At 38.9% G+C, this 25843-nt stretch overlaps 1 protein-coding gene across 7 annotated transcripts in view; it reads right to left on the reverse strand.

Annotated features, from left to right (window-relative positions):
• The window catches only part of LIN52 (lin-52 DREAM MuvB core complex component), a 142991-nt gene that overhangs the window by 97740 nt on the left and 19408 nt on the right, over positions 1-25843 (reverse strand). The window contains exon 6 of one of the 7 annotated variants that reach the window (XM_047737264.1): positions 1064-1304. The exons of 4 other annotated variants lie outside the window; for them this stretch is intronic. In XM_047737264.1, the coding sequence (XP_047593220.1) occupies positions 1252-1304 (53 nt within the window). In that variant the 3' untranslated portion in view covers positions 1064-1251. Of the gene's footprint in view, positions 1-1063; positions 1305-13277; positions 13297-23885; positions 23933-25843 lie in introns of those variants that run through there. 2 more of the 7 variants (XM_047737268.1, XM_047737267.1) reach the window with 2 other exon arrangements.

Raw genomic sequence — 25843 nt, forward strand, 5'->3', positions numbered from 1 at the left:
GAAGCAGACTCCCCATGGAGCTGGGAGCCCGATGTGGGACTCGATCCCAGGACCCCGGGATCATGACCTGAGCCGAAGGCAGTCGTCCAACCAACTGAGCCACCCAGGCGTCCCATTTCCTGTGGATATCTTTTTGGCAAATACAGTACAGTACTCTAAATGTATTTTTTGCTTCCTTATGATTTCCTTAATAACATTTTGTTTTCCCTGTTTACTTTATTGTTAAGACTATAGTATTTAAATATAACATACAAAATATCTGTTAATGAACTCTTTATGTTATTGGTTAAGGTTTCAGGTCAAAAATTGGTCATTAGTAATTAAGTTTTGGGGGAGTCGAAAGTTCTATGAGGATTTTGCCTGCACAGGAGAGTTTGGCGCCCCAACCCCTGCATTATTCAAGAGTCAACTATATTAAAATAATAGTGAGAATTAAATGAGAAAACATGTAAGAAACACAGCAGGCTCAAAAATGTTACTTGCCTCCTCTTCTTCATGACACATCATTCAGATTCCTGGTTCTGTCAGTCCTGAGCTGTGTAGCTGTCCTTAGTCAAGTCACCTAATATCTTTAGGCCTATCTCTGCATCTGTAACATCAGGGGGCTGGGACTCACTGATGTCTAAAATCCCCCTCCAGCTCCAGCATGCTATGATTACCAAATCTCTCCCTAAATTGCAGGCTGACCCTGGGAAAGTCACTTCCTTTCTTTAGACCTCAGTTTCCTCCCCTTAAAAAATGGGAAGCTGGGGCACCCGGGTGGCTCAGTGGGTTAAACCCTCTACCTTCAGCTCAGGTCACAATCCCAGGGTCCTGGGATCGAGCCCTGCATCAGGCTCTCTGCTCAGCAGGGAAGCTGCCTCTCCCTCTCTCTCTATCTGCCTCTCTTGCCTACTTGTGATATCTGTCAAATAAATAAATAAAATCTTCAAAAATGGGAACCTGACCCCAACAGAAACATAGATAAGGATGATAACAGGAAATTCATACAAGAGGAAAACATGTGACCAATAAACACAACTTTATTAGAGATCAAAGAAATGCATGTAAAAAATACTGAAACATAATTTTTCTATAAAATGGGCAAGTATTAAAAAGTTTAACAATATCCGGGGTTGGCTCAGTTGGAGGAATACAGTGCTTTCATTCACTGCTCTCAGAAATATTATTTGGACAAGTGTGGAGGTCACTTTGTCCATATGTATAAAAAAGTGCTAAATGCGCCACTCACTTTGATCTCGCAAAGGATGCTCACTGCAGCATGAGTTCCTTTGGTGAAACACTGGAAACAACCTGAAAGTCCACTAAGAGAGAATTAACAAAATATTAGGTAAATAACCATCTAACGGTATTCTGCACAGTCATAAAACTAATGATTTTACTACGTTTTCATGGACACTGAAAGATGTCCACAATGAACTAAGGTAAAAAGCAGGTTACAGAACAAGAATAGCATGACGCCATCCATGTAAAACTTCTATTTATATGCATACGTGTGTGTGTGTACGTACATGACTATAATATCTCTTAGAGATGTTTGGATGACTTGGAAGAATGTTTGCTAAAATGTTAAAAGTGACTACCATTTTGGGACGCTGTGATTTTGTTGGATTTTTGCTTTCTTTATATTTTCTATAATGAATATGTATTGTTTTATAATGGTAAAAAAAAAGTAAAGCTCATATTTAACTTTTAAAAATACACACTACAGGGGTACCCGGGTGGCTCAGTCAGTTAAGTGTCTGTCTTTGCCCAGGTCTTGATTCCAGGGTCTCAAGGAGTCTGCTTATCTCTCTCCCTCTGCCCCTCTCTTCCACACTCTAATAAATAAATAAAGTCTTAAAAAAAAATACCCATCACAAAAAAAACCTCTGCGGCTTTAACAAGTATTTTCAGTTAGATAAGCAGTATCTCTGGTTCTTACAGTCTCTGGTCAGACGTCTAACCGTGTATACAGCTACATCATTGGGACGACAGTGTACTTTCTTTACTTAGACCTTTGCTAAGCACTTCACACACCATTTCTCATCCCTCTGCAATGCTATATGACCGTTTTTATCCTAAAGAAAACCCAGCAGGGCATTTACATTTTAGAACCCATTTTCCCCACATTAGATGTTATTTTAAAGAGCATAAGAAACCACAAACTAAGATCTTTAAGACCAGAACACTGTCTACTTCTTAAATAAGTCACTTTGTAAATACAAACAAATCTTATTCTTGGTTATCCTCCAAATCTCAGTTAGAAACACTGCTGCATTTAGGAATTCCAAGCTGACAATAGGAATATATTTAAGATTGCCAGAACCCAGGAAAAGCACAAGTGTGGTATTTAACAAAACACACTGGATGATCGGGGACAGGATCTGGGCTGATTGTTTGTTGTGGGATGGCCTGGGTAGGCAAAGAAGAAACCAGTGTCCTTAAGAATAAACAACTTTTTTTTTTAAGGGGGAGGGGCAGAAGAGGAGAGAGAATCTTTTTTTTTTTTTTAAAGATTGTGTTTATTTGACAGAGAGAAAGAGGGGTCACAAGTAGGAAGAGAAGCAGGAGGAGGGGGGAAGCAGGCCCCCCACCGAGCAGAGAGCCCGATGTGGGGCTGGATCCCAGGACCCTGAATCAAGCAGAGGCCCAACCCGCTGAGCCACCCAGGCACCCCCGGAGAGAGAATCTTAAGCAGGTTCCACATCCAGCACAGAACCCAACATGAGGCTTGATCTCACAACCCTGACATCATGACCTGAGCAGAAATCAAGAGTTGGACGCTTCACCAACTAAGCCACCCAGGTACTCCAAGAATAAACAACTTAATTCCTAAATCATGTTGGAGTTTTGGTGGCTGTTCACATTAAAAGCATATTTAATTACTTCTTCACTTGCTGATATGTTTATTCAATTTAAATTAGAGAGGTACAGAAAAGGAAACGCTCTGATATAACACACAGGCACTCCCTCATCTTTCCACCGATGCACAGACCTGCACCATCACCTGTTCTCCCCATCTTCTGCTTACAACACAGTGGCTCTCCCTTCCAACGTAAGACCAGCACACTTGTGTTCTAAACCCTGGCCCCTCCTTCCCAGGATGTTTACTTATACTTCACCACTTTTCACCTGTGTCTCCCACCTCTGCCACCGGAATTTAAACATAAACAAGTCTACTGTCTAACAGCAAACAATACACTTTGACAACCACCTTCTCTTCCTCTAAACTGCTGAACTCTGAAAGCATTATTTACAATTCCTATCTTCCACTCATTCCTCACTCCATTCCAAACTGCCTCTGCCACCTGACAAAACTACCTCACTCATCCACACATTCAACTGCCTACACAATGTCTCCAATTAACATCGAAAGCCAAACCCCGAGTCAAAAACCAAACTCATCATCTTTTCTTGCAAATCTGTTCTTCTTCCATTGTTATTTTTTAGAGGTTTGGTGAGATATAATTCATATATGAACTGCACATACTTGAAATGTACAGTGTGGGAAGTTCCAACAAATGCATTCACCACAACTAAGGCAAAACCCTTCTGAGTCCTGTGACTGATGAGCTTTTCCCAGTCTGGCTGGTGGGACTAGGCACTAGTCCTGGATTGTGGTGTCAGCCACTGTTGGCCCCAACCCCTTCAGATGGTACTCTCTTCAGCCTCAAGTAGTTTCCTCCCATGAATGTGCTGACTGGTACTCAGTTAGAGCCTCTAAGAGGACCCTCTGCAGATTTCCAGGATTCTCTCTCTGCGCAACCTTCTCCTTTCTGGAACTCTGTCCCGTGAACGCCAGCTGCCTTGGTCTCTCCAGACTCTTAGCTCTGTTTCTTCAACTCAGGAAGTTAGCCAATCTCTGCCTGGGATCCCCTTCCCTAAAGCACATCTTGAAAACTCTCGAAGCAGTAAGCTGGGACAATCATGGGGCTCATCTCATTTACTACTTATCTCTCAGAGACCCCTGTTTTTTGTTGCCTGCTGTCAGTGTCCTAAAACCACTGTTTCATATATTTTGTCATTAAAAATTGTTCCAGGTGGGAACATGAATCTAGTCCCTGCTATTCCATCTCAGCAAAATCAGAAGGCTTTCCAATGTTCTTTACGTGCTACTGATTTCCCTGATCAGGGGAAAAATCTGGGACTCTTTGCTGACAACTCCCTCCCCTTTTTCATGTTGCAGAGCAAATCAATCAAGACTTTGTCCTAAATCACTGTCACACTCCGTGATCTCCCTCCCTGGTCTCTAGGCATCAGTTCTAAGCATCACAGTCTTGGCTATTGCAATGAACTCCTACTTGGTGTCCCTGGTTCCTCTTGCCGCCCTCCATACCATTCTCTACGTGGCCAGATGCTGAACACTGCTTGCTTAAGCCCTTCAATGATTTCCCACTGTTCTTAGGATAATGTCCAAAATCCTTAATACAACCAAGAAGTTTTACATGATCCAGCCTTTGTCTACTTCAGCAGTCACTGTCTATTCCAGGCATATTAGCCTTCTTTCAGCTTTGCAAGGACCCTATAGTATTCCTTCCCACAACCAGAATTGCTATTCCTTCTAGAAAGCTCATTTCCCTTTCCTTCACTCAATTAACTCCAATTCATTCTTCATACTTAAGTATCTTTTCCTCAGGAGAACGATCATGGCCCACTTGACCTCTGCCCCACATTGTGCTTAAAACAATTTATCAGCAAACAATTACTTGTGTAATGCCTTTTCCACGACAATGTTAGCTCTGTGGCAGCAGAAACCATCTCTCTTATTTACTGCTAAGTCTTTGGTGCCTAGCACAGTACCCTGAAAGCACACAATAAATATCTGTTATATGAATGTGAGATAATAAAAAGTATATATATTGGTTCCTGCCCCTGGTTCCTGGCACAAAGTTCCTAAAACTCATAATTTCCTAAGTGGTAAGAAACCTAAGAGCATCTTTTGTTTTAATATTCAATCTTTGACCCCAGCTCCTGACACAGAGTTGCTAAATCCCTTGGCATCTTCTGGGAGAGAGCAGTGTCTTTTGTTCTAATGAGGTGACTCTGGGTGGGCTCCTGGATGGGGGCTGCTCACCAGAAAGACCAAGCCATGATTAGAAGCTTGGGATTTTCATTGATACCACTCCCCTCTCCAGAGAGGGGAGAGGGGCTGGAAACGGAGTTAATGACTGATCGTGGCTATGTGATTAAAGCCTCCATTAAAATGAGCAAAGTATAGGGTCTGTTGGGCTTCTGGGCTGGTAAACACGAGGAGGTGCTGGCAGAGTAGCTCATCTAGAGAAGGCATGGGAGCTCTGTGCCTTTTCCACATGCTTTGCCCCATACACCTCTTCCAGCTGGATGTACATCTGTATCCTTTACCATATTTTCTTTTTTAAAGGATTTTATTTATTTATTTGACAGAGGCTTTAACCCACTGAGCCACCCAGGCGCCCCTACCATATTCTTATATAATAAACTGGTTAACAGTAAACTTTTCCTGAGTTCTGTGAAGTGCTCTAGCAAGTTAATCAATCCCAAGAAGGAGTTTGTGGGAACATCTGATTTATACTTGATCAGTCACATGCACAACTAACAACTGGGCCTTGCGACTGGTATCTGAAGTGGGGGGGAGGGGAGTCCTGCAGGACTGAGCCCGTTCGCTGTGGGATCTGACAGTATCTCCAGCGAGTCAGAATTGAGTTCAGTTGTAGGAGACCAAGCTGGTGTCACAGAATTGCTTAGTGTGGGGACAAAAAAACTCTCAGGTGGTGTCAGAAGTGCTGTGATAAGGCACCTGGCTGGCTCAGTCGTTAAGCGTCTGCCTTCAGCTCGGGTTGTGATGCCAAGGTCCTGGGATTGAACCCCACATCGGGCTCCCTGCTCAGCGGAGGCTCTCTCCCACTCCCCCTGCTTGTGTTCCCTCTCTTGCTGTGTCCCCCTCTATCAAAGAAAAAAATAAAATCTTTAAAAAAAAAAGTGTTTTGACAGTACAGTGTGACAGCAACGTGAGAGTAAAGGAGAAACCCAGGAAGAGTTAAGAGTTGGTCTTCCTTACACAATGAATTAAATACTATGTCTTAAAATAATAGAAATTTAATGCTGTAAGGATCTCAGAGGTCTTCTAGTCCAACCACTTTGTTTTTCACTGAGGAAACTAATGCCCAAGGTCACTCATCCAAATCAATGACGAAAGTGACACTGGGCAATAATAAAATCTAGAATTTATGGCTAACTTCCTAGGTGTCAAGCACCATCCTATGCTTTTTTCTTACTGAGGTGAAATTTTTAAGCGTACATTTCAATGGCATTTAGTATAGTCACAATATTGTGCAATCACCAATTACATCAAATGCCAAAACATCTTCATCACTCCAAAAGAAATTCCTGTACCCATTAAAGCAGTCACCCCCATTTCTACCCCATCTCCTGTCCTTTCTCTTGATTGGTGACCACCAATCTGCTCTCTGTCTCTATGGGTTTATCTACCCAGGATGTCTCATATAAATGGAATCATACAATATGTGACATTTTTGTATCTGGCTTCCTTGTTAGTATAATGTTTTTGAGATTCATCCATGATGGACTATGTATCAGTACTTCATTCATTTTTATGGCTGAATAATATTCCATTACACACACACACACACACACACACACACACACACTATATTTTGCTTATCCACTCATCTGTTAGTGGACATTTGGTTTGTTTCCACCTTTTGGCTAACATGGAATAGTACTGACACGAACATACAGGTGCAAGTATTTGTTTGCATTCGTCTTCAATTTTTCTGGGTATTTACCTAATAGTAGAATTGCTGGGTCATGTGGTAATTCTGTTTAACCTTTAGGGAACCACTCAATTTTCCCACAGCGGCCACATCATTTTACGTTTCCATCAGCAATGTAGGAGCGTTCTAATGTCACCACATCCTTGCCAATACTTGTTATTTTCTGTTTTTAAAAAACTATTAAAATTTTATAGCCATCTTAGTGCATTTGAAATAATATCCCATTGCATCTATGATTTGCATTTCCCTAATGACTAATGATGTTCAACATCTTTTTATGTGCTTATTGGCCTTTTGTATATCTTCTTTGGAGAAATGTCCACTCAAGCCCTTTGCCCATTTTTTAACTGGGTTGTCTTTTTGTTGTTGAGTTTTAAGAGTTTTTTACATAGTGTAGGTACTAGCCTCTTATCAGAGAAATGATTTGCAAAAGTTTTCTCCCATTCTGTGGGTTGAAATTTCACTTTCTCAATAATGTCCTTTGATGCATAAATGTTTCTAACTTTAATGAGGTCCAATTCATGTATTTTTTATTTTGTTGCTTATATGTTTTGGTGTCATATGTAAGAATCTGTGGCCAGATCTAAGGTCACGAAGATCTGTACTAGGCATTTTATAATCATCATCCAATTTAATCCTCTCAATAACCCAATAAGATAGGTATTATTATTACTACCATTTTATAGACAAGGAAAATGAGGTCAGAGAAAGATAAGCTGTCAAGTTTAGTAAGTATTAGAATAAGTCTGTTCCCAATGACCAGGCTCTTATAATTCCCAAGCCAGTTTTTCTCTCCACACTCACAATATGGCAGCTTGCTTTTCTGAAAGGGTAACGAGGGAGAACAAGACAGAAGTCATGGTCTTTTTTGTAATTTAATCAGAGAAGTAGCATTCCATCACTTCTGCTGTCACTAGATCCAGCCCACACTCAAGGGAATAATAAGATCACGCAAGGGCATAAATACCAGTAGCAAGGATCAGAGAGACCATCTCAGAATGTGCCTACCACCCCAGAATTCTGTTTTAACATCACACATCCTTCCTGGATGATCTCTTTCTCACTGATAGCTTTAATTAGAACCTATAAACTGATGATGTTCAAACTCTTATTTCCTGCCACTAGAACCATACATTTAACTATCTTCTGGGTAGATCCTCATAAATTGCCTACACATAGACTTACAACTGAATTCTCCAAACTTCTTTTTTTTTTTTTAATATTTTATTTATTTGAGAGACTGCACGCGTGAGCACGAGCAAGAGGAGAGGCAGAGGGAGAAAGGGACAAGACTCTCGACTGAGCAGGAAGCCCAACGCAGGGCTCAATCCCAAGCCCCTGGGATCATGACCTGACCCGAAAGCAGACTGCCAACTGACTGAGCCAAGCTGACACCCCCTTCTCCAATCTTTCTTCTCAAAGGTGATCTTCTTCCCATATTTATCCAAGCCAGGAACCTGTCATTTTTTTAAAACTTGAAATATAACTCTGTGCAAATTTAAGGTGTACACTAAGAGTCATTATCTCTTTCTTTCTTTCTTTTTTAAATGTTCCTAGTTACCAGATTGCTAAATAGGGGAAAAAAATTTTTAAGTTTTTTTTTTTTTTTAAAGTAATCTCTGTACCCAAAATGGGGCTTGAAGTCACAACTTCGAGATCAAGGGTTGCATGCACTTTAAGCCAGTCAGGCACCCCTAAGAGTCATTCTTGACTCCTCATTCTTACTTCCCAGAACTCCCTCAACCCAATACAACCAGTCAGTTACTAAGACATTCCATTCCACTACCCAGATTTCTAGAACCCGTCCTTCATTTTCCATTTCCACTTCTACTATCTTAGTTCAAAGGCTTACCTTTTTAGTCTGGCTTCCTGAAGAAACCTAACTTGTCTCTCCCTGTCTCTACCTTATTCCTTTTATTATTAATACATCTTCTACTATATTAGCAAAGTGATATTTTTTTAAGAATGTAAATATGATCACATGCCTACTATGCTTAAAATTTCTCTTACGTTCCCACAACGATAACAGTTGATTGTTCTTAAGCACTTAAGTGTCAACACTATGCTAAAAAGTTGTATACATGATATTGTATCAAATCATAAAAATAACACTCTCAGGTAAAAGCTCTCAAAGTGAGGTCAGAAAAGATCCTAAAGATCACTAAGCATCTTTCAGGGGGTCTGTGAAACCAAAATTATATGCATAATACTAAGATACCTTTTTCCACTCATTCTCTCCTAAGTGACCAGTGCAGTTTTCTAGAGCTTACCTAACATAAGATATAACACTTTGAAAGCAGAAGCAGATATGAAAATCTTTTTCAGGCTGTCTTTTATCAAGCCAGACAGTAAGGAAATTGGGAAAAAAAAATGTAAAAAAATGCCACTCTTATCAATATTTTTTAGTTTAGAATAGTAATTCTTCATAAAAATGTTATTTCTGTTAATATGTAATGGACATATTCCTATTTTAAAATTTATTAATAAATGTTTTAAAAGATTTTATTTATTTATTTATTTGACAGACAGCAAGAGCGAACACAAGCAGAGGGAATGGGAGAGGGAGAAGCAGGCTCCCCACTGAGTAGGGAACCCGATGCAGGGTTGGATCCCAGGATCCTGAGATCATGACCTAAGCCAAAGGCAGACACCCAACGACTAAGCCACCCAGGTGCCCCAATATTTTTAAATTTTCTCAGTTTTAGTTTCTGAAACAGTAAATATAAACAGATTTAACCCACACAAACAATAGCTCTTTTGGGTCACCATAAATCTTTGAGAGTGTGGGGCACCTGGGTGGCTCAGAGGGTTAAAGCCTCTGCCTTCGGCTCAGGTCATGATCCCAGGGTCCTGGGATCGAGCCCCACATCGGGCTCTTTCCTTGGTGGGGAGCCTGCTTCCTCCTCTCTCTCTGCCTGCCTCTCTGCCTACTTGTGATCTCTCTCTGTCCAATAAACAAATAAAATCTTTAAAAAAAAAAAATTAAAAAAAAAAAAATCTTTGAGAGTGTAAAGAAATTCTGACACCAAAACATTTGAGAACCACTGTTCTAAGGTTATTATCTCCATTCCACAGACAAAGAAACTAGGGCTTAGAAAGTTGAGTAAGTGGGACTGATGTGCACAATAAAGCTGTAGGATTCCAGAACCCAAGCTCTTAATCACTGTATTGCCCTCACCTGTTAGTTATTTATAATCTGGCTCCTACCTACTCATCTCCAAGTTAATGTTCTTTCTCTTATATCATATTCAGGCCATCACTTCTTTCTACTAACCTTAGATACTTCAAATAGAGGTACTTTTTAAAAAAGATTTTTATTTATTTATGTGTGAGTGAGAGAGAGAGAGACGGGGAAGAGCAGAGGAAGAGCGACAAGCAGACTCTATGCTGAGTGCTGAGCCCGATGTGGGGCTCGATTCCAGGATCCTGAGATCATGACCTGAGCCGAAAACCATGAGTCGGACACTCAGCCGACTGAGCCACCAGGCGCCCCAAATAGGGGTACTTCTTAAGCTATATTTTGAAAAAGCAATTCCTACAAGTTGTTCACTACAATAAGATAGTATACCCTTCTAAAGCTTTCTGTAAACCAAACTTAAGCTTCTCAACCTATCAAATACAGTTATAATTCCCTGAATCTGACCTCTTAAGAATTTCTTTTTTAAAGCAAACCTCACAGGGCCCCTGGGAGCTCAGCTGGCTAAGCATCTGCCTTCAGCTCAGGTCATGATTGCAAAGTTCTGGGATCTAGCCCTAAGTTGGGCTCCCTGCTCAGCAGGAAGTCTGCTTCTCCCTCTCCTCCCAAATGATGCATGTTCTCGTTCTTAAATAAATGATTAAGATCTTTAAAAAAAACACACACACATGGGGTGCCTGGGTGGCTCAGTGGGTTAAAGCCTCTGCCTTCGGCTCAGGTCATGGTCCCAGGGTCCTGGGATCAAGCCCCGAATCGGGCTGTCTGCTCAGCAGGGAGCCTACTTCCTCCTCTCTCTCTGCCTGCCTCTTTGCCTCCTTGTGATCTGTCAAATAAATAAATAAAATCTTTAAAACAAACAAACAAAAAAAACACACACATACAAAACCACCCCCCCCCCAAACCTCACAAAATGTCCACAGGGAGGCCAATGATCATACTACTCTCTGAGGGGACATGTTTGGAACCATGAAACAAGGGACTTAAAGTCATTGCTCACATGTTTTTATGTTAGCTACAGGGTATTCATTTCTACAAAAGGTCTATGAATTGAAAAAGAAAAACTATGCTGGACAGTAAGCCACTAAAGATTGTGTACAGTGCTTCAGTGATTTCCTAAACCGTCACGACAAAGATGCCCAAACCAGCTCTTTTTTCTCAGGCATCTTTACAGCAATGCACTTCCTTTTTCACGCTGGCTTTTCTTTCTAGTTGACTGGGGAATTTGACATGGATTCATTTTCACAATATGTAGTTCCAATCCCCATGAAGTTACTTTTTCTTTTTTAAGTTTTAAAACTATTTCCCAAAAGAAACCTATCTAGTAGGCTCAACTGTTTCTAAAAATAATTCACTGCACAGGGTAGATTTCCCACTCAGGGTCAAACTGTAAGGTCTATAAAGCACAGCACTTAGATAAGACATTAATAATCCAACTGATATCAGTGGCTCGAGTATAATTCCCTATGGTTTTCACATCCCACCCAAACAACTTTATTCTTAAAATTCTCCATTGCTTAGATCAGCTGTTTCCATTTTACATTACAAATGTACTCTGTAGGGGCGCCTGGGTGCTCAGTGGGTTAAGCCGCTGCCTTCGGCTCAGGTCATGATCTCAGGGTCCTGGGATCGAGTCCCGCATCGGGTTCTCTGCTCGGCAGGGAGCCTGCTTCCCTCTCTCTCTCTCTCTGCCTGCCTCTCTGTCTACTTGTGATCTCTCTCTGTCAAATAAATAAATAAAATCTTTAAAAAAAAAAAAAAAAAACAAATGTACTCTGTATTTCTTATGCTACTAGCCATAATGGTTTCCATACACATTCAAAAAGATGTCTTCTGCTTTTATAATAAAGTGATGAAGTTTTAATTACTAACGTGAGACTAAAATCTTCCTTATTCTTTCCTTTCCAATTCTAAAATAATTATATGCATCAACTCGGCTATTAGTTCATTATGCAAGATCTTTGTCACATGGTGCCCAAGTTAGTCAACAAAGAGTTAAAGAAGCTTTGGTTTTTCAAGGAAAGTGGTTTTCCAAGGATTTTCACATGACAAATGATAACACATTTAAAAATGCATCACTCAATAAGGTTGTCAGAAAACTTACACATCAAATCAGGAAACCAGTGAGTTGCAGAAAACACGGTCTCACTTTGTGTGAATTTTTTCTATTATGTAACCAATAATGATATTCCGATATCCCCATGAGGGAGAAGTGGGGGAAGGAAAGAATTCAACCAGTCCAAGTCACATATCAAGTAATTTAATACTTAGTTCTAAGATACTACAGCTTTGACATTATCATAACCCAAACTAAAATGACAGGCATGACATTAACAAAAAGGAAAAATACTGCTAAAATGAACTACACTAAAAACCAAAACTTCTGTTTAAATTGGAGAAATCTGGGGAGCCTGGGTGGCTCAGTTGGTTAAACGACTGCCTTCAGCTCAGATCATGATCTTGGGAGTCCCGGGATGGAACCCCACATGGGGCTTTCTGCTCGGCAGGGAGTCTGTCTCCCACTGACCTCCCTCCTCTCATTCTCTCTCTCTCTCAAATAAATAAACAAAATCTTTTAAAAAAGTTGGAGAAATCTGGATTGTATGTCACATACACAATATGGATTGTATGTCAGATGACTGTATCACGTTAAATTTCTTGACTGCGCTAAAATTATATTGTAGATATGTAGGAGAATGTCCCCATTCTTTAAAAATAATGCTAAAGTACTTATGAAGTGTCATGGTTTCTGTAGCTAGCTCTCAAATTGTTCAAGAATAAAATAATAAAATATATGTGGAAAGATAAAGCAAGTGACAAATGTTAACAATTGGTGAACAGGTGAAGGCTATATAAGTATTGTACTATTCTTGAAACACTTTTTTAAAAACATTTTATTTATTTCTGAGAGAGAGAGAGAAAGCATGCATAAGAGAACACAAGTAGGCAGAATGGCAGGCAGAGGGAGAAGCAGAACTCCCTGCTGAGCAGGGTGCCCAGTGCAGGGCTCAATCCCAGGACCTTGGTATCATGACCTGAGCTGAAAGCAGGTGCTTAACCAACTGAGCCACCCAGATGCCCCTATTCTTGAAACATTTTAAAGAGATCTGAAACTTGACAAAATGTAAAATTCAGAGAAAAAAAACAAATTTTGGTTCATTAACATATACCATTAAGAAAAATCAAAGGTCTTGGGGCGCCTGGGTGGCTCAGTGGGTTAAAGCCTCTGCCTTCGGCTCAGGTCATGATCCCAAGGTCCTGGGATCGAGCCCCACATCGGGCTCTCTGCTCAGCAGGGAGCCTGCTTCCTCCTCTCTCTCTGTCTGCCTCTCTGCCTACTTGTGATCTCTGTCAAATAAATAAATAAAATAAAATAAAAAAGAAAAAAAAAAGAAGAAAAATCAAAGGTCAGGGGCACCTGGGTGGCTCAGTGGGTTAAAGCCTCTGCCTTTGGCTCAGGTCATGATCTCAGGGTCCTGGGATCGAGCCCCACGTCAGGCTCTCTGCTCAGCAGCGAGCCTGCTTCCTCCCCTCTCTCTCTCTCTCTGCCTGCCTCTCTGCCTACTTGTGATCTCTGTCAAATAAATAAATAAAATCTTTAAAAGAAAAAAAAAAAGAAAAGAAAAATCAAAAGGCAAGCCATAGAGAGGGATAAGATATTTGCAATTTTTATAACTGACAAAGGATGCATATCTGGATAATGTTAACGATACTTACAAATCAATTTTTTAAAAACTGACAATCCAATTTTAAGATGGGCAAGAGATATGATAAACACACTTCACAAAAGATGTTATCCAAATGGCCAGTCAACATATGAAAAGGTGCTCAACCTCATTAGTCGTCAGGAAAATGGAAATTAAAACTACACTGATGGGACGCCTGGGTGGCTCAGTTGGTTAAGCAGCTGCCTTCGGCTCAGGTCATGATCCCAGCGTCCTGGGATCGAGTCCCGCATCAGGCTCCTTGCTTGGCGGGGAGCCTGCTTCTCCCTCTGCCTCTGCCTGCCATTCTGTCTGCCTGTGCTCACTCGCTCTCCTCTCTCTCTCTGACAAATAAATAAAATCTTTAAAAAAAAAAAAAAAAACTACACTGAGATACCAGTCTATTAAAATAGTTAGAATTAGGGGCACCTGGGTGGCTCAGTGGGTTAAAGCCTCTGCCTTGGGCTCAGGTCATGATCCCAGGGTCCTGGGATCAAGCCCCGCATTGGGCTCTCCGCTCCTCGGGGAGCCTGCTTCCTCCTCTCTATGCCTGCCTCTCTGCCTACTTGTGATCTCTGTCAAATAAATAAATAAATAAAATCTTTTTAAAAAATAGTTATAATTAATTAATTAACTTGTTTATTTATTTTACAATGGTTAGAATTTAAAAGCTGAGCATATGTCTGTTAAGAAGGACTTGGAGCAAGTGAGATTGCCAAAGTGTTTGTAAACTGGTAGAACCACTTTGGAAAACTGTTTGGAAGTAGTATCTATTAAAACTAAACATATATATATATACCCATAACCCAGCAATTCTACTCCTAGTTATATATACAACAAAAAAGCATATACCAGAAAAAGACATACCACAAATGCTCAGAGTATTTATTTATAATTACCAAAAGCTAGAAACAATTCAAATGTTCATAATGGGCAGAATGAAAAACTGTTATGTTCTTCCAACAGTATACTACACAGTGATGAAAATAAACAAATGACTACTAAACACAATGGGTGGATATCGTAATCAAAAATGTTGATGGGGCGCCTGGGTGGCTCTGCCTTTGGCTCGCATCATGATCCCAGGGTCCTGGGATCGAGCCCTACATCAGGCTCTCTGCTCAGAGGGGAGCCTGCTTCCCTTCCTCTCTCTCCGTCTGCCTCTCTGCCTACTTGTGATCTCTGCCTGTCAAATAAATAAATAAAATCTTTAAAAAAAAAAATGTTGAACAAATGAGGCCAGACACAAAAGAGTATGTAACTTGTGAGTCCATTTACATAAAGTTCAAAGACAAACTAAATTCTTTCATGATACCAAGTCACAATAGTGCTTGCCTTTGGGAAAGGGGCAGGTAATCACTGGGAGAACCTTTGGAAAGGTTCTATATCTTCATCTGGTCTGGGTCACGGTCATGGGAAAGAACCAATTTTCTGAAAATTCATTAAGCTGTAATTTGTGTACTTTTCTTTATGTATATTTTACTTCCATTTTAAAAAGTTGATTAAAGGGGCGCCTGGGTGGCTCAGTGGGTTAAAGCCTCTGACTTCGGCTCAGGTCATGATTTCAGTGTCCTGGGATCGAGTCCCGCATAGGGCTCTCTGCTCAGTGGGGAGCCTGCTTTCCTTCCTCTCTCTCTCTGCCTGCCTCTCTGCCTACTTGTGATCTCTGTCTGTCAAATAAATAAATAAAAATCTTTATTAAAAAAAAGTTGATTAAAAAAAAAAGTTGATTAAAGAACAAAAAATGTCACAGTGGAATATTTTCATATCCTGAATCTGAGGTCTCATCTTACTTCTCAACCAAAGACCTGCAATTTCATTTAAGACTGATACACATTCAAATAGTTCTTTGCTCCTACTGAGAAGTTAATACTGAGTATTGTTCTCCAACTACAGGAGAGAAAAGCCGAAAGCATTAAGCTGGACAAAATCTTGGCCAATGTTTGCTCATGAAAAGACAGCTCCTTCACCAACTAAACCATCTCTTGCCCTTGACCCAACAGGTTACCACTTTTATTCCCAAATTTCTACTTTTGGAAGAACGTGCTAAGGATGGGAAATGAAGTATCACAACTTTCCCCTTGCTATTCATCACTTGCTTAAAGTAATCAATTGTTGTTAATGGATCTAGTCATTTTTATTTAGGAATAGTCCATAAAAGAGTTTACAATTTTAACTGCACAGAAAAATTAGGAGGTAGATCTTTCAAGTAACTATAATTTTCTTTCTAGGTGGTATACAATTTTTCTCTATTTCTTTACTTTTTCTACTCAACAAAATAGAATGTGCTCATTGTGAGTAATAAGGAAAATTCAAAAAATTTTAAATGACAACAAAAAGATCACTTGAGATAGGCAATAAAACACATTTGTGTATTTCTGGTGCTTACAGGACAGAAAAAAGTGTCTCTTCCTTTAGGGCAGAAAAACAAACCAAAAACATATTGGTGTATTTCCTTTCTATCATTTGTCTATGTCCATGCTCTCAAAACAAAACAAAACAAAACCAGAAGGAAAAAAAACTTGATTTTGTGTTCGCATTACGACTTTTTCACTTGCAAGTATCCTTACATATAATGAGCAGTTTTCTGTAATTAAATTCTCTTTAATGTTTTAACATTTTTAATGGTCACATTGTCTACTGTAATTCACTTGATTATGCCCCCAATGTTGGACTTTAAATTGTTTCACTATGTACATTTCCCTACCATACATGCTGTACAATTAAACACAACGTTACTTTGAAACCAACCCCATCCAAATTAATGTATGCCCTGCTTGCTTTCCTCTATCCTTGCCTGCCCCAACCCCCACCCCAAATGAGAATAGAATAGAATACCACAAGCATTTTATGGTAAAATCCTCTTTGTGCAAAAAGCCATTTCAGAGGCAACATTGGGTTTATGAGACAACATGACTAATGGACAAAATATATGAGTGCTTATAAGCCTTAAAGGTAATTTGAGGCTTTGTGTATCCTAATTTGTTAACCAAGGGAAAAATGAGAAATAATGGCATGTTTTATTTCCCATTATCATAATATGTTTTGAAAAACAAAATACTTAAGGCTAAACTGACAATTTCTAATTATGAGGAATAACCGTGATCCCTTTGAAGTGGGATTTCTAGATTTTATACTGTATTACTACCTAAACGGGATGCCATGCTAATGACTATGACAGAACAGTACAGCAGTGTCTGAAACAAAGAAAACAAAAGCTAAATTTCATCTGGTATTTGAGAAGTGCAGATGACAACACGGTCTTTAGGTGCTTTTGCATCAAGTTCCCTGGCTTTATTACTCAGGTTAAAATAATTTAAATTTATACCTTCTTGAACTTCCCTGTCAACAGATACAATCAAGAAACATTAAGAAAAAAGTTCATCCTCACAAGGAACAAACACTAAAGATATTAATATTTTGCCTACCAAGTTAGCAATGACTTTAAAATTATAATACTTTGTGTTCACAAGGGTGCAGGGGTAGGAAGTGCCCTTCTAGAAGACAGTTGGCCAGTGGATTTCCTCTCTGTCAGAGATCTTACAAACCTCCAGCTACTTGTAAAATGCTGCCTTCACTTCTGGGAGGACCCGCCCCTGTTGCTGATATAATACAAATACATCTGTTAATCAACAGATTATCCACATCAAATATTTGGGGCCAATTACCATTATTTTAAACATTTATTTTTGAAGTATGGTTGACATACAATGTTACATTAGTTGCAGAGGTACATACAACACGGTGATCTGACAATTCTATACATTATACAATAACTACATATACACGTAAATGTAGTTACCACATCATCTCAAATCTGTACTTCTGAAATTGTTTTCCAGTTAACAGATTTGGACGTCAACTATATATAAAGGCCACACCAAGTTCCTGAATTGCTACAGGGAGGCTAAGTGAATAAAATATCACTACTATGGAAGAAAACTATACAAAAGTAATTTATTCAACTGAGAGGCCTGATGATCTGCCAAAGAGTACTGTAAAGGGACTACACAAACCAGTTTCTGAAGTTATGGATATCTTGTTTCACGTGTTTATTTCCCTGAAAGAAAAATATCTACCCAAAACATTACCTGTTGCCCAAACTAGACAAGAGCACTGCTGTCACTCTATTAATAATATCCACCTATGCAAATGGCTTTTACTTATTTCTAAAAAAAAATTAAGGTGCCTGTCTCCTAAGAAACATATAGGAGAGTTTGGTGATGTTTTTCTGTAACTGGATCTCTCTCCTTCTTCTCAAGTCCCTGTAATTAGTCAGATTCAAACATCATGCTAGACTCTAATTTCAGCTTACCCCCTAAGATCCATCCAGACAGTTACCTAGTTCTGGAAGTGATAGAGCTGAAACATCTACTGTCAGTGCACCTCCTTCCATTCTCACTGCTGCCATTCATTCAAGCCCTCACCTCTTCTTGCTGGACTCCCATAATGGCTTCCAGCCTCCTGGCTCTACCATTCCATTCTATCCTCTGCACCAATGCTTGCTAATGGTGTGACTTCCCTACTCAGAAATCTTCAATGATAGAATTTTTAGTGACACAGAAAAGTGCTTAAGATAGAATAAATGAAAAAAATGCACAGGCTAAAACTATGTATATATATACTATAGTCTCGGTTATGTTAAAAAGCATGTTTGTGCATATGTAGGGACACAAGCAGAAACGTAAACACAACATCCATACACAAAGGGAAAAGAGTGGGGCAAAAAACACATTCAGTGTTTTTTCTTAGTGGTAAGGCTATACAGTTTTTACTTCATCTTTACAGTAACAGATTTATGGTAAAGTCTCTTATAGTGGCTCTATAAACCATCTATAGTGAACACATAGATAATGTTAGAGCCATTAAAATACCTTATTTTTTTTTTAAAGAGTTCATTTATTTATTTGAGTGAGAGAGAGACAGAGAGAGAGAGACATGAGTAGGGTAGAGGAGCAGAGGGAGAGGGAGACGCAGACTCCCTGATGAGCAGGGAGCAGAGCAGGGAGCCCTGATATGGGACTCGATCCCAGGACCCCAAGATCATGATCTGAGTCAAAGGCAGACGCTTAATTGACTGAACCGCCCAGATGCCCCTGAAATATCTTTTAAAAAACGATTTCACTTGCTTCCATTACCTTTAAGCCTAACTCCTTACTTCCTAGAATTCAAGGCTCTCCTTAATCCAGTCCCTGTCTCCTTCCTTGTCTTAGTTCTTATGACCTTGATGTCACCTGGGCTCCTTAAAAACCAGATTAGAGATCACTCCCACCATTCCTTGAGCACAAGCTATTCCTTCAAACTCTGTTTTGCTCTGAATATTCACTCCACCTGGAATACGGTCCCTTCCCACTCCCACCTAACAAGCTCCTATGTGTTCTTTAAGGTCTAGTTTCAATGATCCAGAAATAGGAAATACTACCACACCCCTTCCTCTTGCGCATAGCAGATAACACTGACTGACTTCTCTGAATCCAGGCTCCTTCTCAAAATCCTCAATTCAATGGCCCTAGACGATCCTAACTAATCAATCCATGTTGGTATAGATTCCTATAGTAATCTAATGTAATTACCCTCTTCTTCCCTACCCCATAGGTCGTTGTACTCTTATAGAGCTTATCTCTTCCACCTTCTATTAAGAATCATTTACTTAATTGTCTTATCTCCCTTTCCTACTAAATTTTAATCTGCACAAGGCAGTAATTATGTCTTATTCATCTTCATAGCCTCTGCAGAGCCTCACAGGAGGTCAGCACTCAAACAGTTGCTGAACTGAATACGTATTTCTTTTCCTCATCGCTCAAAATGGCTAAATATTTGCAAGTTTTATTTTAAAACAATTAGATTCTTCTTGAAGAACGACTAATGAGTTCAAGTTCCTTTCATCAATTTTAGCCAACATTCCTGCCTTAACTTAATACAGCAGTGTCTGATCTCACACAGTAACCTGCAGAGTGAAAGGACAGAACAAGGTAGGCTGAGATGAGAACTGAGCCCATTCTGAGGGGGCTTATACCCAGATACAGAAGCTACTGAATTAAACTACCACGTTTTTAGAATCTTTTCTACCAATCTCTAATCAAAAGCAAAATGTTACTTCTGACAATAGAGAAATTAAAGGACTCTGAGCATCAGGAATACATATTGCTTTGAAAAGGGTTTTAAAAACTGGGGAGATGAAAAGGAAAAACAAAAATCTAAAAAATCAAGCAAATTAGGCAAAGAGTCTGGCAAAGTCACAAGAATGTCTTACCTAAATCAGAAACCCAGTTGAAGAAAGAGAGGGTAGAAGCAAAGTTGGTAGTACAGTAAGACTCATGCTGCCATCTAGAGGTTAAAGGATAGACGATTTTCCTCCTCAATCAAAGGCAGTGATTTTAACTCCTATTATAGAGACTCAACAGGCCTTATAAAGTAAGCCAGATAAATATCTCTGCTGTCAGGCCACAAAGAAGAATATCGAGGCTGTAAGAGTCCCACATTTTCTCTCCTCCTCTTCCTTCATAAATTAAAATAAAAAATCTAAAGACCAGAGTTATCTGTTCTTTAGAATTTTATCTAGATGGGAAATAATTTCTAGATATAAATGGTCTTTTTTTTTTCCAAAAAATTATACGCCTAGAGGGTAGAGAAATCTACTATACCACAGGCTAACTTGGAAGTTTTCCTTTGGTACCACCTCCTAAGAAAGCTGTACCAAACAGTTTCTGGTACAGACAACTTCATCACTGACAGAATGAAATAGCAGGAATGGGGCCATCTCAATCTTTTTAAAATACAATGTTGCTTTTAAAAACTATGTAAATGACTAAATTGAGCCAAATAACAGTCCCAGTGAAACTTCTAAAGAATATACAGGATTAGACTACAAATTAGTAAAAAAAAAAAAAAAAAACCTGTATCAAAAACAAGCTAGATTTCATAAAGCTATTCTCAGAGAGTAATATGCTCATTGTGAAATTATTTACATTAGTAACTATTTAGCCTATCTTTTCTTTTTTAAAATTTTATTTATTTATTTGACACAGAGAGAGAGCACAAGCAGGCAGAGTAGCAGGCAGAAGGAGAGGGAGAAGCAGGCTCCCTGCTGAGTAAGGTGTCCGACACCAGGCTCGATTACAGGACCCTGGGAACCCAGGTGCCCCTAGCCTATTTCTTTATACTACTAAGTAAATTTCAACCCAGACCAAGTAAATGAGTATAAATTGAGATTTTAATTTATTTTGTAGTATAAGATAAAGCATAATCAAGAACAAATGCATCAAATTCAATACCTCTTCATGATAAAAACACTCAACAGAAACGGTAAAATTTCCTGACTCACAAAGGACATCTACAAAAAACCCACAACTAACATCACACTTAATGTTTTTTCCCTAAAGTCAGGAAGAAGACAAGGATATCCACTTTTGCCACTTCTATTTAACCCTGTACTGGAATTTTTAGGGCAATTAAGCAAGATAATGAAATAAAAAGCATCCAGATTGGAAATAAAGAAGTAAAACTATCTCTATTTGCAGATGACATAATTCTGTATATAGAAAAAAAAATCTTTTTTTAAGTAAGCTCCATGCCCAATGTGGAACCCAACGTGGGGCTTGAACCCATGACCCTGAGATCAAGACCTAAACTGGTATCAAGAATCAGACACTTAACTGACTGAGCCATCCAAGCACTGCTGTATCTAAAAAATCTTAAGTAACCTACTAAAAACTCTATTAGAACTAATAAATGGGTTCAGTGATGTTGCAGGATAGAAGATCAACATACAAAAGTTAATTGTACAGTTGACCCTTGAACAACATGGTTTAAACCATGCAGGTCCACTTACATGCAGATTTGTTTTTGATAAACACAGTATTACAAATATATTTTCCCTTCCTTATGGTTTTCTTAACATTTTCTTTTCTCTGGTTACTTTATTATAGAATACAGTATATACTACATATAGCATAAAAATATGAGTTAATCAACTGTTCATAAGTAAGGCTTCATGTCAACAGTAAGCTATTAAGTAGCCTAGTTAAGCTTTGGGGAGTCAAAAGTTATAAACAGATCTTCAGCCGTGCAGAGATTTGGCACCTCAAGTCCCATTATTCAAAGGTCAACTGCATTTCTCTAAAGTACTAATAAGCTTAAGAAACAAATGAACATAGGGCGGAAAAAAGAGGCAAATCAAGAAACAGACTCTTAACTATAGAGAACCAGCTGATGGTTACTGGAGGGGAGGTGAGCTAAACAGGTGATGGGGATTTAAGGAGGCAGCTGTGATGAGCACCGGGTACTGTGCATAAGTGATGAACCACTAAATTCTACACCTGAAACTAATATTATACTGTATGTTAACTAACTGGAATTTAAATAAAAACTCGGGGGCGCCTGGGTGGCTCAGTGGGTTAAGCCGCTGCCTTCGGCTCAGGTCATGATCTCAGGGTCCTGGGATCGAGTCCCGCATCGGGCTCTCTGCTCAGCAGGGAGCCTGCTTCCCTCTCTCTCTCTCTCTCTGCCTGCCTCTCTGTCTACTTGTGATCTCTCTCTGTCAAATAAATAAATAAAATCTTTAAAAAAATAAATAAATAAATAAAAACTCGGAAAAAAATAAAGCACCAATGAACAAACTGAAAATGATATTAAGAAGACAATGCCATTTATAACTGATTTAACAAACAAAATGTAATACTTATACTTTGAAAACCACAAAACATTCCTGAAAGAAATTAAAGGCCTAAGTAAATAGAAGACATACTACATTCATGAATCATTTTAATATTAGTAAGATGGGAATACTCCCCAAACTGATCTACAGATTCAATGCAATCTCTACCAAAATCCCAGCTGACTTCTTTGCAACAATTGACAAGTTAAAATTTCTTCGGAAATTCAAGAAACCCAGAGTAGCCAAAACAATCTTGAAAAAGAACAAAGGTGGAAAACTCACACATCACAATTTCAAAACAAAACAACGGGGTAGTGTCATTAAGGACAGATATACAGATCAATGAAGCAGATTTGAGAGTCCAGGAAAAAACCCTTGCATTTATGGTCAATTGATTTTTAACAAAAATGCCAAGACAATCAATAGGAAAATAATAGTCTTTTCAACAAATAATGTTTGAAACAACTGGTTATCCACATACGAAACAATGAATTTGGATCCTTACCTTATACCATGTACAAAAATTAACTTAAAATGGATCAAAGACATAAATGTAAGAGCTAAAACTATAAAACTCTTAGAAGAAAACATAGGCATAAATCTTTGGGACATTGGATTAGGCAATGGTTTCCTAGGTATGAAACCAAAATACAAGCAACAACAACAAAAATAGATAAATAGGACTTAAAATTTTATGCTTCAAAGGACATCATCAAGAAAGTAAAGACAACCCATGAAAATGGGAGAAAACTTCTGCAAAGCAGATATATAATAAATGATCTGTTTCTAGATTATCTAAAGAACCCTTAAAACTCAATAATAAATACATAAATAATCCAATTTAAAAATGGGCAAAGGACCTAAACAAACAGTTCTGCAAAGAAGATATACAACTGGCCAATAAGTACATGAAAACATGTTCAATATCATTAGTTATTAGTCAAATGTAAATGTAAAAAATGAGATACCACTTCACATCCACTAGGATGAATGATAGCTTTTTGAAAACAAAAACAACTACTGGCAAGAATATGGAGAAACTGGAATCCTCATACACTGTTGGTGGGAATGTAAAATGGTGCAGCCAGTATGGGAGAGAAGGCAGTTCCGCAAAGGAGTCAGATGTAGAATTATCGTATGATAATTCCTGGGATTCTACTTCTAGTTAAAAGCCCAAGAGAACAGAAAGGTAAATCTACACAAAAACTTATAAATAAATGTTTATAGCAGCATTATTCACACTAGCCAAACAGAAAAGATACAAATGTCCATTACCCGGGGGATAAGTACAATGTGGATAACTGGTGAATATATCTATACAAGAGAATATTATTTGGCCATAAAAAGAAATTAAGTACATGCTACAACATAAACATTGAAAACATGTTACACACACACAAAAAAAACAGTCACAAAGACCACATACTGTATGATTCCATTAATATGAAATGTCAAGAGGTCAATTCAGGGCGCCTGGGTGGCTCAGTCATTAAGCCTCTGCCTTTGGCTCAGGTCATGATCCCAGGGTCCTGGGATCGAGCCCCGAATCGGGCTCCCTGCTCAGCGGGAAGCCTGCTTCTCCCTCTCCCACTCCCTTGCTTGTGTTCCCTCTCTTGCTGTGTCTCTCTCTGTCAAATAAATAAATAAAATCTTAAAAAAAAAAAAAGAAGAAGAATAGGTAAATTCATGAAGACAGAAAGCAGATTAGCAGTGGCCTAGACGTGTGGGCCTAGAAGGCAAATAAGGAATGAATGCTTGGGTACTTCCCACTTTTCAGATAGGGAATGGTACAGTGTTTCTTTTGGGGGAGATAAAAATGTTCTACAATTGTGATGATAGCTGTACAACTCTAAATATATTAAAAGTCACCAAATTGCACACTATAAGTAGGTGAATTGTAGGGTGTGTGAATTATATCTCAACAAAGCTGCTATTAAAAAAAAGAAAAAAGAAGAGAAAAAGAAAAAAGAACAAGTGCATCAGAGTCCCAAGCTTAGCTTTAATTTCAAATGGCATGATCCTCTGCTTTCCCAATTTTCCATTCTATTTAAAAATATCTTGAACGTAGAAGCGCCTGGGTGGCTCAGTGAGTTAAGCCTCTGCCTTCGGCTCAGGTCATGATCTTGGGGTCCTGGGATCGAGCCCCACATTGGGCTCTCTGCTCAGCGGGGAGCCTGCTTCCCTGTCTCTCTCTGTCTGCCTCTCTGCCTACTTGTATCTCTCTCTGTGTGTCAAATAAATATTTACAATCTTTTAAAAAAAAATCTTGAGTATAGCCATTAATTAGCTCATCTACGTGGTTTCTAGCCCTCAGAGACAAGAGGGAAAACATTTTTTTAAAGGGTAAAAAGTGTTGAGAATCAGTGTTCTATAGGATTCACAATGATAGTTCCATTGGTTTTCCCTTTTTTTTTTTTTTTTTTAAGATTTTAAAGTAATCTCTACACCCAACATGGGCCTCAAATTTAAACCCCGAGATCAAGAGTCACATGTTCTTTCAACTGAGCAAGTCAGGCACTAGTTTCACTAGTCTTAGGAATAAAGCAACCAATGGACGACTGAAAAGACTAAATCAGGATCATGTCCAGGTCATAACAATGATGGAATAAGATTCAAGTAGAAGACAAAAGAAAACCATCATCAACAGGCTTCACCCTATTTTTACTATGTGTGGTTGATCATCCAACCACTAGAGGAAAACTTGCAGACGCTACAAGACCTGCAAATGTTACTTTTCATCAATAAAACACCAACTATCCAGAAAAAGAACAATTTCCAGAAACTTTCACCTCTTCAGTTTAAAGTCAATGGATTTTATTAGAAAAATTCTATCATTTCACCCGAAGTCATGAGCAGCTGACCATTCATTTAATCAGCAAATACACAGTTGTGCATTTACTACATGCCAGGTACTCTATGGATTAGAAAGACAGAACAAAGTATGATTTTTTACCAGAAAGAGTTACAATCAATCAAGGGATAAGACATGTACCAAAATCTCCCAGAATGGTAAAAGTGCCATACAAATGAAACAAATGAACCGCTCTAGGAGCAATCTGGGAGGCCAGGAGGGTTCACTTTCCAGATAAGGAATGAAAAGGAAAGGTGATGAAAGAGGTAAATCTGGGACTAAAGAGTGAAGGATGAATAGGAGTTCTAATATTAGAAATAGGTCAAGGAGAGCTCTCTTAGAAAAAGGAAAGCATGGACAGAATTAGGAAGACAGCCAAGTGTTACACGAAGTGTCGAGTATTTCAAATGTGAACCGTACACGGTGTTTTGGTAGGGAAGAAGTAAGGAAGAAATGTGGTCATTAAGCTAGGACCAGAGTGAAGAGGATTTTGAATGCCATGTTAGAATATGAATTTGATCGCAGGGTCAATAAAGTACTCGTAATGACTTATGAGCAAAGGACAAAAGAAGCAAATGATACTTTAGAAAAATTATTCTGACAGCCTGGAATGGGGTGGTTGAAAGGCAGGGAGACTGGTCTACAACAGTTCCAGCAAAACAGAAAGAACACTGCACTCAGAAA

This window comes from Lutra lutra, chromosome 7, assembly GCF_902655055.1.
Source record: "Lutra lutra chromosome 7, mLutLut1.2, whole genome shotgun sequence".
NCBI lineage: Eukaryota > Metazoa > Chordata > Mammalia > Carnivora > Mustelidae > Lutra > Lutra lutra.